We start from the raw sequence: 12345 nt of genomic DNA, 5'->3' as shown, positions 1-12345 counted from the left end.
TATAGAACATAATCAAGAGTGATCCATTATAATCTGTATACTGTCTTCTCTTTTATACCAAAGTCATCAAAATGGTTTTTACACATTTACAAGATGAGTTAAGAGTCTTCCAAGAAAGAGTATGTTTTTCAAATCACCTCTTCTGCTCATTCTTTAACAAGGCAACGGAATGCCACATGGTTTTATTCTCAGCTTCTTCATAGCTGTCTTCATATCAGCATTTCTGAATGTGTAGATGAGGGGGTTCAACATAGGTGTAATCACTGTGTAAAACACGGAGAATATCTTATCCACAGAGAAGCTGCAGAAAGGCCTCAAATAGATGAATATACATGGCATGAAGATCAGGCTGACCACTGTCAGGTGAGAGGTACAGGTAGAGAGAGCCTTGTTCTGGCCCTGGCGGAAGTGTGTTCTCAGGGTGATCAGGATGATAGCATAAGAGAATAGTAAGATCAAGAAGCAGACAAGAGACAGCAGACCACTGTTGGCTATCATCAGCATCTCTACCACATAGGTGTCCATGCAGGCCAGCTTGATGACCTGTGGGACATCACAGTAGAAGTTGTCCAGTTCATTGGGGCCACAGAAAGGCAGCTGGATGACTAGTATGATCTGCATGATAGAGTGGATAAAACCCCCACACCAGCAGGCAAGAACCAACCAAAGGCATAGCTGGGGATTCATGACTGTAAGGTAGCGCAAAGGGTTACAGATGGCAACATACCTGTCATAGGCCATGACTGTCAGCAGAAACATCTCACTGGCTCCTAGAAAGTGGAGGAAGTAGATCTGGGTCAGACATCCTGAAAAAGAGATGCTCTTGCTCTGCTGTAGGAAATCCCCTAACATCTTTGGCACAGTAACACAGCTCAGGCATAGGTCAATGAAAGAGAGATGACCTAAAAAATAATACATAGGAGATTGCAGCAGGTGAGCATGGACTTGCACTGTTACCACTATCAAGAGGTTTCCCAGGACAATAGCAATGTAAAAAAACAAAAATAGTAAGAAGAGAAATAGCTGCAGCTCCCAAGAAGATGATAGGCCCAGAAGAACAAATTCTGTCACGTTGGAATCTTGTTCTTTTTTCATCAAGCCAAGAATATCAAGTGACCTAGAGAAAGAAGAATTAAATCAGAACAAGGGAGATTTAAGGTAGATTAGATAGATAGATAGATAGATAGATAGATAGATAGATAGATAGATAGATAATAGATAGATAGTATATAAATTATATAAAAATTATTTACGCAAGATCTATGAGGTAGTATAGGCAGTACACTCTTACATTGATAGAACAAGGAATTTTGTTCTTTTCTTCCAACTCTTTATTTCTGTAATACTTTTAAATTGCATTAACAGTAAACTAGAAAGAAACACAATGACCTGGACATGAGGTGATAAGTGCATGTTAATCTTTCCATTTCTTTTAATAGACAGGATAATGTCCTCTAAGGACAAAAGTTCTGGAATGGAATATCTAGATCCAATGCCCAGCTCCACCATTACCAATGGAGTACTCTCAGGCAAGGAAATAAACCTCTGAGTTTTATTATTTGGTCATTCAGTTTAATGCAGAGTTAATAATATCTCCCAAGATTGTTTTGAGAACCAAATGTAATGCCTTTGAGCACCATAAAAAAATAACTAGATCTCTCAAGATGAGGAAATATCTCTTACTCATCTTTGTAACCACAGCACAATACTTACTGCATAGCAGAAGCTCAATAATTTATCAAATCAAAGGAAGAATGTTTTGTAAACAACAAATTGCTATGTTGTTCAAAGGTTAGTAGTTACTACGAATAAACGTATTAGGAAACAAATCATTTAGGAAGGATTGAAAAAGAGCTCATATTTTTTTGTCTTTACTATCCCAGGTCACAGAAATTGGGAAGTTTGTAAAAATGAGGTAAGAAGAAATAGTCTCAGTCTTTAAAATATAGGAAAGCATCAGACTCAGAATGAGTAGGACAATGATTAAAAGACACTAATCACCAAGAGAAGAGACCAAGGGCCATGACCCACATCATGGGGGCATGCACAAAAGCCCACCATGACCCTTTTATAAAACAGAGTAACAAGAGAAATCAGAGTTGTATTGCTTCTGGACTTTTCAACAACCATAGATCCATAAGAAAATAAAGGATTTGCTAAGATATTGTTAGATCCATTTTCCCCTGCTCTACACTCATACTCATCCCCAACGTTTGGTGACAGTAACTTGGCTTACAAACAGAAAATCAGAGAACGTTGATACATTTCTTCCATTGAAGTAGTAGATGCTTCTCTGTCTAGAATATTTTTTATCTAGAACCAGCTATAAGCAAAATATGAAGTAAGACAAGATTTTATTTTGTGTCCCAAGCTTCGTAATCCATGTTGCACTTGGTTCTATCGAGTCATTCAGAGAATGTTACCCAATAAAATCCTTCATACTAGATATCAGGTATTTACAAAGACAATGCAGAAAAGTACTTAAATTCTAAAAATAAAAGCCCCTAATGACAAGAAAACTTTCTCTAGGATATTGTTCCAAGATAAGCCAGTAAGAGAGAGATTCAGGGCTCAAGCCACCTTTGGATGCCTCTGTCACACTATGTTTGTGACCATCCTCCAACTGCCTATATAACCAGGTGCACAGGTGCATCTAAATCTATAATCTCATAACTAATAGATCAAATCACCTTACTTTCTAGAATCAATTGGAAAATAAAACAAAACAAGAAATACAAGTTAGGGAACGATTTGCTGTTATACGTACAGCCCTACTTGAGCTCTGCTATATTGAAAATTCTCCAATCTTTTTTGGATGCACCAAGGATTGCAAATTTCCATAAGAAAACATCATTTTGATGTTCTTTTCAGTTATCTAAAATGCATAATTAACAGGGGTCAAGTCTCATTAAAATTATGGATCTAATTTTAAAAAATAATCTTGGGAAAACTGAAAAAGTCTGAGAAAGAGAAACCAAAGTTATTTTTTTAATTAAAAAAGGTTTCTAGAAGCCAGAAAACAATGGGAACACATAATCTAAAGTGCTGTCATAATTTAGTCTCAGAATACGGCTGAGAAACAATGTGATTACTTCCTAATGTACAGGCAGAGCATACCCAGGGTGTATGGTACACTTGTTATTTCCACCAAACATTTGTTGAGAAAGAAACGATTATATTAAAACAGACAATATTAAAACTAAATAAATCAGAAGGATAGATTAAATAAGAGAAGAATATGTAAAATATGTTTTAACCCAAATTATTACAGTCCATTTATAAACCTGAGTTTACGGCCTACTTGTTTAAAGTAAGATTTAATATCAGGAAATTTTAGTACTATAAATATTCTGGACAGTCCCTAGGTGATTATTCTGATAAGATTTTATTAATAATATCAAAATCTTTACAATTACTTAAGATAAAAATAGGCAACCCTGTATGTTAGTTATTTGAGTTTTAATCAAAGTAAGCGCTGGATTCTGGTTATTCTTGGATTTTTTTTACTGACAATGAATTTGCAATCTTCAGCCAATATGAAACATAACACTAAACAATATAGAAAGCTCCCTTTTAGGTTGAATAACATTTCCACATTTGGTAGTCACCTCCCAGCTTCTGTGTTTCTGAAGTCTGATCACAGTAAGAAACTAAGCCTGTGACTGTTCTGTGAAGAATGAAAAGAACACGACACCCATCAACATGAAGGAATGTCTACACCCCAAAACTACCCCCAATCACAACATAATTTCCCTTGCCAAAGCCCTGCAGAGCATGGAAAGCCACATTCAAAAATACCAGCTCCATTACCCCATTAGCAGTAAGATCAGGCCCTATCAAGCATTTCATGTTTCAGAGCCTAAAAATAACCTAAGAATGTGAAAAAGTCAATAAAAATTTTAAGTACACAAAATGAGCCAAAATAATTGAGAATGCTTAATGCAAAATGAAAGTCTTTATGGAAGGACCCTGCTTTGAGAGAAGAGGACAAACTAAAGCTCCTTAAATAATCAAAGGCTACTTGTGTGCAGCTGAGCAGCTGGTCGCTCGTCTTTCTAAACAGGGAACCAGAGATGTTTATGAGGAAAGTATGAAGAAAAGGAGTAAAATTTTTCTCCTGGTACTTGTGCATGTGTGTGCTTTAAGCATAATAGTATACTATATTTTGCTATTATGTTTGTCTTATATTTATTTTGGTCTGTGTGGAACTAAATGCATTATTAGAGGAGGAAATGTGACTAGCTCAACAATAGAAAATGATTTGCTAGCTGGAGTTTCAATTCCATATGAATTCCTTCTGGAGGCATTTGATGCATTTTTAAATTTCTCCTGAAAACCAAGAAGTGGACACCATTGTTGAAGATGGTACCTACAGTGGTATTGTCTATTGAGAAAGAAACAATCTTTCTGCTGTAAACTTCTTTGGCCTTGTTTGAAACATTGCATTCTATATTGCACCTGTGGAAAGTAAAGAAGATTTTAGTAAAAAGAAACTTTAATAATTAAAGAAATGGAAAACGGAATCTAGAAGGGACTATAGCAGAATTAGGTAGTCTTAAGACAATATTGCCATGAAACCCGTGCCTTCAGTTATGTGAATTTGGTCCTATCTTATCCAAATCTTGCAACTATCTTCTAAGATGCCACTAGCCCTAGAATTCCTTGATGCTATAGGAATTTCACTGTTCTGTGAATGTTTCTAAGAGTAAATTTAAAACAACAAAACTCAAATGATCTCTTAAATGTAAAAATGATCAATGCCAGAGTATATAGAGAAAAAGAGTGAGGACAACAGTAAACATAAAAATAGCATCAGAGTCAGACAGAGGAGCAGGAAGGGGAGGGGAGCTTTGAATAAATATATCTGAGAAACCTACATCTTTGCTTGTCAGAAGCTATGTGGTTTCAAGGAAGGAAGATGTTTTCCTGCCATTCATCCTACCAACCCTGTCTTCAGCTTCAGGCCAGCAAAATGGGCAATCTTCAGACGACCATCGCAGCTGCCCAGTGCATGTCTTAACTGCTTACTTATAAGCCAAGCCCTAGTTGAGGGCTGGCTGCATGAACTGGAAATATCTCCTATCCCTAGGACTCTAGCTGTATCTGAGGTTTTTATGGTTCTTACAACACTGCTTAGCTTAATGAGCCCTGGGACTCCCTAGGCTGCTGCTGTTTGAGTTGTATTAAATTTAGTTCTTCCTAGGAAGCTGACCTTGGGACCTGCAGGCTCTGAAGCAATTAGAACTGCTTCATAACAGAACCCACTTATTTTGCTTACTTTGGATTGATTAATTTGTAATTTGTCATTGATTTATTTGTATATGCCATCCATTTTCCATGCCTCAGTCTGTATCTGAAGAAGATTCTCACTGGTTTTTCTCTCAACCATGCTCCTTGAAGTGGCAGAAGCTGAAGGATAAATACCATGCTAAGGTATTTATCTCTGGGATAATTCCAGGGATAGCTTAGTATTTATCCTTTAAGGTAATATAGAGTCTTGATACAACACCTGATCTCTTGAAACCTCGAGCAGCTTACCTACTGGCATTTATTCATGGAGTGTATCCAGAAAACACAGCTGTTGCCATTAGTAATTTAACTTTTTTTTTTTTCTTTTTTAAATTTATTTATTATTATTATACTTTAAGTTGTAGGGTACATGTGCATAACGTGCAGGTTTGTTACATATGTATACTTGTGCCATGTTGGTCTGCTGCACCCATCAACTCGTCATTTACATCAGGTATAACTCCCAATGCAATCCCTCCCCCCTCCCCCCTCCCCATGATAGGCCCCGGTGTGTGATGTTCCCCTTCCTGAGTCCAAGTGATCTCATTGTTCAGTTCCCACCTATGAGTGAGAACATGCGGTGTTTGGTTTTCTGTTCTTGTGATAGTTTGCTAAGAATGATGGTTTCCAGCTGCATCCATGTCCCTACAAAGGACGCAAACTCATCCTTTTTTATGGCTGCATAGTATTCCATGGTGTATATGTGCCACATTTTCTTAATCCAGTCTGTCACTGATGGACATTTGGGTTGATTCCAAGTCTTTGCTATTGTGAATAGTGCTGCAATAAAGTGACTGTCAAATCTAATTTTTTAAATATCATAAAACATAATTCTCAAACAAATATATAATGAACACATCAAAACCTGTATTTAACTAATTAATGAGGGATAGCAGGATAACAAACCCTGTTCAAAAAAGAATATGAAAAGTGTGATTTTACATAATCAGAGCAAAAAATGAACACTAAAATAAAATTGTTAAATTAGACGTAATCCAGTTAATGTCTCATGACACAGATTTACCTATATAACAAACCTGCACGTGTACCTCTGAACTTAAAAGTTAAAAAATATCAACATGACAAAAATATTCATTTTATTTCATACAGCTCTAAAAAGGGGTAATAAGACCTTAATCTTTGGGATTATCTTTTCTACCACACTAAAAAGATACAATTTAGCAGTTTTCTATAACATCTAGCTATATGTAATTATACAATGTCTGAGATGCCATAATTCATATATAATAAGTTAAACAAAATCACATTTGCTAGAGAGTCAGATGACTCTTAGCTGGGCTTGCTAAACAATGATTTTTGTTTTGTTATTTTTTATTTCTGTTGGTACATAGTAGGTGTATATATTTATGGAGTATGAGATATTTGGGTACAGGCAAATAATACATAATAATCACATCGTGGTAAATGGGGTATTTATCCCCTCAAGCATTTATCCTTCGTGTTACAAACAATCCAATTATATTATTTTCGTTATTTTAAAATGTACAATTAAATCATTATTTACTATATTCACCCTGTTGTGCTATCAAATACTAGATACTATTTGTTCTTTATATTTTTTATCCCTAACTATTCCCATTTTTCCCCATCCCACACTTCCACCATCCGTCTCAGTTTTTGGTAATCATCATTCTACTCTTTATCTGCATGATTCAATCGTTTTAATTTTTAGTTCCCACAGATAAGTGAGAATATGGGAAGTTTGTCTATCTGTGCCTGGCTTGTTTCACTTAACACAATAATCCCCATTTCCATCTGTGTTGTTGCAAATGATCTCATTCTTTTTATGGCTGAATAGTACTCTATTGTATATATATGTACCACATTTTCTTTCTTCATTCATCTATTGATGGAAATTTAGGTTGCTTCCACATCTTGGCTATTGTGAACAAAGCTAAAACAAACATGCGAATGCAGATAACTCTTTGATATACTGTTATTTTTTCTTTTGGGTCTACATCTAGCAATGAGGTTGCAAGATCATAAAGTAGCTCTATATTTTGGGGAGAATCTCCAAACTGTTTTCCATAGTGGTTGTACTAATTCACATTCCTACCGACAGAGTATGACAGTTCCCTTTTCTCCTCATCCTCATCAGCATTTGTTATTGCCTGTCTTTGGATAAAAGCCATTTTAAATGGGGTGAGATGGTATCTCATTGTAGCTTTGAGGTTCATTTCTCTGATGATCAATGGTGTTGAGCACCTTTTTATATATCTGTTTGCTATTTGTATTGTCTTTTGAGAAATCTCTATTCAGATCCTTTGCCTAGTTTTAAATTAGATTATTAGGTTTTTTTCCTATAAAGTTGTTTCCTGGTTATTAATCCCTTGTCAGATGGGTAGTTTGCAAATATTTTCTCCCATTCTGTGGGTTGACTCTCCACATTGTTGATTGTTTTTCCTTGGATGTGCAGAAGCTTTTTAACTGGATGTGATCCCACTTGTCCATTTTGCTTTGGTGGCCCGTGTTCATGGACTATTTCTCAAGAAATCTTTGTCCAGACCAATATCTAAGAGAGTTTCCCCCAATGTTTTCTTTTAGTAGTTTAATTTTTTAAGGTCTTAGATTTAAGCCTTTAATCCATTTTAATTTGATTTTTGTATATGCCAAGAGATAGGGGTCTTGTTTCATTCTTCTGCATATGGATATCCAGTTTTCCCAGCACCATTTATTGAAAAGACTGTTCTTTCCCCAATGTATGTTCTTGGCACTTTTGTAGAAAATGAGTTCACTGTTGATGTACAGATTTGTTTCTGGGTTCTCTATTCTGTTCCATTGACCTATGGGTCTGTTTTTTATGCCAGTACCATGGCGTTTTGGTTACCATAGCTCTATAGTGTAGTTTAAAGTCAGGTAATGTGATTCATCCAGTTTTGGTTTATTTGTTCAGGATAGCTCTGGGTATTCTGGATCATTTGGGCTTCCATATCAATTTTAGGATTGTTTTTTCTATTTCTGTGAAGAGTGGCATTGGTATTTTGATAGAGATTCAATCTGTAGATTGCTTTTGGTAGTATAACATTTTGACAATAACTGTTTCAATTCGTGAACAAGGAATATCTTTCCATTTCTTTGTGTCTTCTTTAGTTTCTTTCATCAATGTTTTATAGTTTTCATTGTAGAGATTTTTACTTTTTTGGTTAATTCCTAGGTATTTAATTTTATTTGTAGCTATTGCAAATGGGATTACTTCCTTGGTTTGTTTTTCAGACAGTTCACTGTTGACATATAGAAATGCTACTGACTATTATATGTTGATTTTGTATCCTGCAACTTTACTAAATTTATCAGTTCTAATAGTGTTTTTGTTGAGTTTTTAGGTCTTTTCAAATATAAGACCACATCATCTGTAAACAAGATGCACTTGAATTCTCCTTCCTGGCACTTGGATGCCTTTATTTTCCTTATTCGACTGCTTTAGCTAGGACTTCTCTAGTACTATATAAATAAAAGTGTAAAAGTCAAGATTCTTATAGGTTCCAGATATTAAAGGCTTTCAGTTTCTCTCCATTCAGCATAATTCTGTCTGTGGGTCTGTCATATATGGCTTTTATTATGTTGCAGTTTGTTCCTTCTATACCCAGTTTTTTGGATTTTTATGATGAATGGATGTTGAACTTTATCAAATTCCCCTTTTTCAGCATCAGTTGAAAAATGATGAGATGGGGGCGGAGCAAGATGGGCAAATAGGAACAGCTCCAGTCTCCAACTCCCAGCCAGCTTACAGCGGAAGACCAGTGATTTCTGCATTTTCAACTGGAGGTACTGGGTTCATCTCACTGGGGGAGGCCGGACTATCGGGTGCTGGTCAGCTGCTGCAGTCTCACTCAGCCAGAGCTGAAGCAGGGCGCAGGCATCGCTTCACCTGAAGCCAAGGGGAAGGGAATCCCTTCCCAGCCAGGAACCGAGACACACAACACTCCGGAAAATCGGGTAACTCCCACCCCAATATTGCTTTTAAGCAAACAGCACACCAGGAGATCATATCCCACACTCTGGCCGGGAGGGTCCTGATGCTCCACGAGCCTCCCCATTGCTAAGCAAAGTACAGCAGTCTGTGTATCTACCGGGCAAGGCAGCAGCTGCAGGCTGGGGAGGGGCTCGCCATTGCTGAGGCTTATGAACAAAGCTGCTGAAGCCCAACTGGGTGGAGCTCAGCAGCTCGGAAGGAAACTGCTCGTCTCTCAGACTCCACCTCTGGGGACAGGGCACAGCTACACAACAACAAATAACAACAACAAATAAAAGCAGAAACTCTGGCAGACGCAAATCCCACTCTGTCTGACACAGCTTTGAAGAGAGCAGTGGATCTCCCAACACGGAGGCAATGGTCCAGAACGGACAGACTGCCTGCTCAAGTGGGTCCCTGACCCCTGAGTAGCCTAACCACATCCCCACTAGGGTGTCTGACACCCCACACCTCACAGGGTGCGGGAGTACACCCCTGAGAGGAAGCTTCCCAAAGCAAGAATCAGACAGGTACACTCGTCTAGAAAGGACTATCTTCTGCAGCTCTGCCACATACCACGCTAAACAGGGTCTGGAGTGGACTCAAGCACCTCCACAGATCTACAGCTGAGGGTCCTGACTGTTAAAGGAAAACTATCAAACAGGAAGGACACTTATACCAAAACCCCATCAGTACATCACCATCATCAAAGACCAGAGGCAGATACAAAACCACAAAGATGTAAAAAGCAGGCAGAAAAGCCGAAATTCAAAAAATAAGAGCACATCTCCCCGCAAAGGAGCTGCGAGTCATCGCCAGCAACGGATCAAAGCTGGACGGAGAATGACTTTGACACGAGAGAAGAAGGTTTAGTCCATCAAATTTCTGTGAGCTAAAGGAGAATTACGTACCCAGCAGCAGCAAAAACGGAAAAAAGTGGAAGAATTCAAGACGGCTAGACTAATTAATGCAGAGAAGGTCATAAACTAAATGAAAGAGATGAAAACCATGACACGAGAAATAATGCGGATAAATGCACAAGCTTCCAGTAACCGACTGATCAACTGGAAGAAAGAGCATCGAAAGGATTGAGGATCGTTCACGAAACAGCCAAGAAGAGAACCAAAAGAAAAAAAGAAGAAAGCCAAATGCCTGCGCATATGGGATTATGTCAAAGACCAAATCTACGGGGCCTGATTGGGGTGCCTGAAAGTGAGGGGGAAAATGGAACCAAGTTGGAAAACACCTTCAGGATATCATCCAGAGAACTTCCCTAACCTAGTGCAGGGCAGGCCAACATTCAAATCCAGGAAATACAGAGAACGCCACAAAGATACCCTCGAGAAGAGCAACCTAAGACACATAATTGCCAGATTCACCAAAGTTGAAATGCTGAAAATCTTAAGGGCAGCCAGAGAGCAGTCGGGTTACCCACAAGCGGGAAGCCCATCAGACTCCACAGCAGATCTCTCGGCAGAAACTCTCCAAGCCAGAAGAGAGGGGGGCCAAGATCCAACATCTTAAAGAAAGAATTTTAAAACCCAGAATTTCATATCCAGCCAAACTAAGTTTCATAAGCATGAGAAATAAAACTTTTACAGGCGCTACAAATGCTTAGAGATTTTGTCACCACTAGGCCTGCCTTTACAAGAGACCCCTGAAGGAAGCACTCAACATGGAAAGGAACAACCGTACCAGCCATTGCAAAAACATGCCAAAATGTAAAGACCATCGAGGCTAGAAGAAACTGCATCAACTAACGAGCAAAATAAATCCAGTTAATATCATAATGGCAGGATCAAGTTCACACATAACAATCTTAACCTTAAATGTAAACGGACTAAATGCTCCAATTAAAAGACACAGACTGGCAACCGGATAAAGAGCTGCGACCTACTCAGCCCGTTGTATTCAGGGAGACCCCATCTCACAAGCAGAGACATACATAGGCTCAAAAATAAAGGGATTGAGGAAGATTTACTACAAATGGAGAACAAAAAGCAGGTTGCAACTTAGTCTCTGATAAAACAGACTTTAAAACCATCAAAGATCAAAAGAGACAAAGAAGGCCATTACATAATGGTAAAGGGATCAATTCAACAGAGCTAACTATCCTAAATATATATATGCACCCAATACAGGAGCACCTAGATTCATAAAGCAAGTCCAGAGACTTACAAGAGACTTAGACTCCCATACAATAATAATGGGAGACTTCAACACCCACTGTCAACATTAGACAGATCAACAAGACAGAAAGTTAACAAGGATATCCAGGACTGAACTCATCTCAAGTGCCAGACCTACTAGACATCTATGAACTCTACCCCAAATCAACAGAAATGCTACATTCTCAGCACTACATCAGATTGCCCAAAACTGACCATATAATTGGAAGTAAAGCACTCCTCAGCAAATGTACAAGAACAGAAATTATAACAAACTGTCTCCCACCACAGTGCACCAAACTAGAACTCAGGACTAAGAAACTCAATCAAAAACCGCTTCAACTACATGGAAACTGGAACAACCTGTCTCTGAATGTAATTTACTGGGTACATAACGAAATGAAGGCAGAAATAAAGATGTTCTTTGAAACCAATGAGAACAAAGATACAAATATACCAGAATCCTGGGACACATTTAAAGCAGGGGTGTAGAGGGAAATTTATAGCACTAAATGCCCACAAGAGGAAAGAAAAGATCAAAATTACCAAACATCGCACTAAAAGAACTAGAGAAGCAAGAGCAAAACACATTCCAAAGCTAGCAGAAGGCAAGAAATAACTAAGATCAGAGCAGAACTGAAGGAGATAGAGACACAAAACCCTCCAAATAATGAATCCAGGAGTTGGTTTTTGAAAAGAACAAACAAACACAGACCACTTTAGCAAGACTAATAAAGAAGAAAGAGAGAAGAATCAAATCGATTTAATTAAAATGATAAAGGGATATCACCACCGACCCCACAGAAATACAAACTACCATCAGAGAATACTATAAAACACCTCTTACGAAATAAACTGGAAAACCTAGAAGAAATGGATAATTTCCTGACACTTACACTCTTCCAAGACTAAACC

General features: G+C 37.9%; 2 protein-coding genes across 2 annotated transcripts in view; both read right to left on the bottom strand.

Moving 5' to 3' along the window:
• LOC101024101 (olfactory receptor 4K2) overlaps positions 1-12345 on the bottom strand; it is a 190250-nt gene that overhangs the window by 145014 nt on the left and 32891 nt on the right. The window lies entirely within an intron of this gene.
• LOC110743735 (olfactory receptor 4Q3) overlaps positions 29-12345 on the bottom strand; it is a 35308-nt gene continuing 22991 nt past the window's right edge. The window contains exon 2 of the mRNA XM_021940946.2: positions 29-1117. Coding sequence (XP_021796638.1) covers positions 154-1095 — 942 coding nt within the window. The 5' untranslated portion in view covers positions 1096-1117 and the 3' untranslated portion in view covers positions 29-153. The remainder of the gene's footprint in view (positions 1118-12345) is intronic.

Source organism: Papio anubis, chromosome 7 (genome assembly GCF_008728515.1).
Source record: "Papio anubis isolate 15944 chromosome 7, Panubis1.0, whole genome shotgun sequence".
Classification (NCBI taxonomy): domain Eukaryota; kingdom Metazoa; phylum Chordata; class Mammalia; order Primates; family Cercopithecidae; genus Papio; species Papio anubis.
Note: the sequence above shows the minus strand (reverse complement) of the source record. Positions and strands in the feature narration are given on the sequence as shown.